The sequence below is a fragment of the Geospiza fortis genome, unplaced genomic scaffold, assembly GCF_000277835.1.
Source record: "Geospiza fortis unplaced genomic scaffold, GeoFor_1.0 scaffold172, whole genome shotgun sequence".
Classification (NCBI taxonomy): domain Eukaryota; kingdom Metazoa; phylum Chordata; class Aves; order Passeriformes; family Thraupidae; genus Geospiza; species Geospiza fortis.
The window spans coordinates 4178151-4180405 of NW_005054309.1; the positions used below are offsets into that span (position 1 = coordinate 4178151).

The 2255-nt window shown below is 40.5% G+C and overlaps 1 protein-coding gene across 1 annotated transcript in view; it reads left to right on the top strand.

Moving 5' to 3' along the window:
* Nucleotides 1-2255, top strand: part of MCF2L2 (MCF.2 cell line derived transforming sequence-like 2) — a 130645-nt gene that overhangs the window by 91835 nt on the left and 36555 nt on the right. The window contains exon 18 of the mRNA XM_031055432.1: nt 377-446. Within this exon, the coding sequence (XP_030911292.1) occupies nt 377-446 (70 nt within the window). The remainder of the gene's footprint in view (nt 1-376; nt 447-2255) is intronic.

Genomic DNA, 2255 nt, shown 5'->3' on the forward strand with positions numbered 1-2255 from the left:
TGCAGAAGCCTTTGGACTACATCCCACATTTTCACTGCTTGCTGATTGAGCAACTACATCTGACAGAGCATTACTGTCTTTTCTAGCCATTCTGAAAAATCCTCATACCCAAATGGAAAGCAGGTATTTGGGCTAGATTGGAAACAAATTTCAACAGCCAGAGGAATCAGATGTAGCAGATAAAATATGATAATATTTGTGTTTTGGGGAATCAGGTGGCAGCCACATCCCATTTTTCTAAAATATATATTTCTTGGTGTGTTACCTTCCCCACTGAATCCTCATATTACAAAAATGAGGGCTTTAAGTTGGATTTACATGAGCTAGCATAAAATGTGAATAGGATTTTACACTACTCTTTTTCTCTCCCTCTCAGGATTTTCCTTAAGGAGATAGAAAATTGCATTGAAAACCCTGAGCTTCTTGCCCGATGCTTTTTGAAAAGAGTAAGTAAATCCTTTTTCAGGTTTGAATGAATATCTATGGTCTTATCCTACAGTAATTACAGATTTGCTCCCATCTTTTCCATCTGTTTGCTTTTGTGAATGAGGGAAACTCCTCTAAGCAGATATTCCCAAATTAAGCCACTGTTACCAAGCATATATTCTGATATCTGACCCTTTACCTGGTTTACTGACAGGAAGAGATCTGTTACCCGTGTTTTACAAGTATTTTAAGTCCCATTTAAAGGAAAAAACCCAACCAATAACAGTGATCCAAATGTTTGACATGCTTTTCATATCAGACACATCTATAGCAGGAGAATGATGTAACCCAGACACCACCCTGCAGTAAATAAGCAGAGGATGGTATTGGTGTCACAGCAGGCTGCTCTGAGTGCAGACAACACATCCTGTTCCTGCTTTATCTTATCTCTCTCTTCTCTGCACAATTCAGGACACTTGGTCCCCTAGAACTGTCCCATGCTGCTGTCCTTGCATGGACCCACCAGCCACAAAAGACTCTTGTGAGGTTGATTCCCTTTACTTCTCCACAAAACTCACCCAGTGGGATTCTCCCCTCTGCTGAGGTGACCCTCAGAGTGCCCAAGTGCTGCAGCTCTCTCCAAGAGCTCCCTGTGATGTCCCTCCTCCACCTCCAACCCCACTCAGCCTGACCATTAGTTCTTTCCTGCACACAACCAAAGGTGCTTGTTTATATAGCACTCCTTCAGGGGCCCTACTTATGAAAAAAGATCTGTTTTGGTGATTTGCTACTGCTTTCAGGGTTTGACAAAACTCTGTGAATAAGGCTCTGTGTTTTGCACAGGAAATGGAAGTGGCATGAGAAATGGGAAAATCTGCCCACTGTAGTCAAAGGTATCCCTGCTTCTACTGTATACTACAGGTAGCATTTGCTGCTTTTCCAGAGCACACATTAAATACAGACAAATTTAGATGAACCAGTCAGAGGTGCTGAGCACTGCCACATTACTAAGATTTAATGGGAATTTGAGCATGTGATACTTGCAAAGGGTATGCTTCCAATTTACAAACAGGTCAGGCTGGAGAGAATCATACAAGTGTAAATGTGATTATATGTCCATTGGATTATTTTCTGTTCAAAACTTAGCATTTAGAGCTTGAGTAAATGACACTGCTAAGGCATATGTTGTTATCCTGAGATTCAGATGCTGGGCAGGAAAATACTGTGGTGAAATCATTATGCAAATGAGGAAAAGCTGTCTCTGAAGAATGCAGATCTCTGAAACCCAAGAAATGTAAAATAGTTCGTGTGCTGCATATATCCCTAAAGAGTGCAGCTAAATAAAAATTCTTGGTATAGAAATGTTCTGATTCTGCAGGAGGTTCAAACTCTATATTTAAATATTGTAGCTTGTCTCTGTAAAAACAGCTATTAAGCCCAATTCTTCTTACTATTTTACCAATACGAAAACAGCACTAAAGCTAGGGTTCAGGTATGAAGTGCAAGAAAACCAATCCCTCCATCACCTTAACTCATCTGTTTCTGTGGCCTCGTCAAACCACACTAAATCTATCAAATAAGAGGTTAAATTGTGCATTTGCTTTCTCCCTATTTCAAATTTCACACTAAGAAAGCACAAGCTCCTCTCTTGAGATGTCTCTGCTCACACAGTAGCACCTTTGATTCCTGCCCTTATGTTCTGTTTTTAGAAGAAGCCACATAAAGTCCAGAAATGTGTTGTTTCTGTTGGACTGCCTTTGGGAGGCACAAACAAAAGTCTGGTTGTGTGTTTGTGTTCCCCATGATTTGGCAGCTTTTTATGCCTTCCT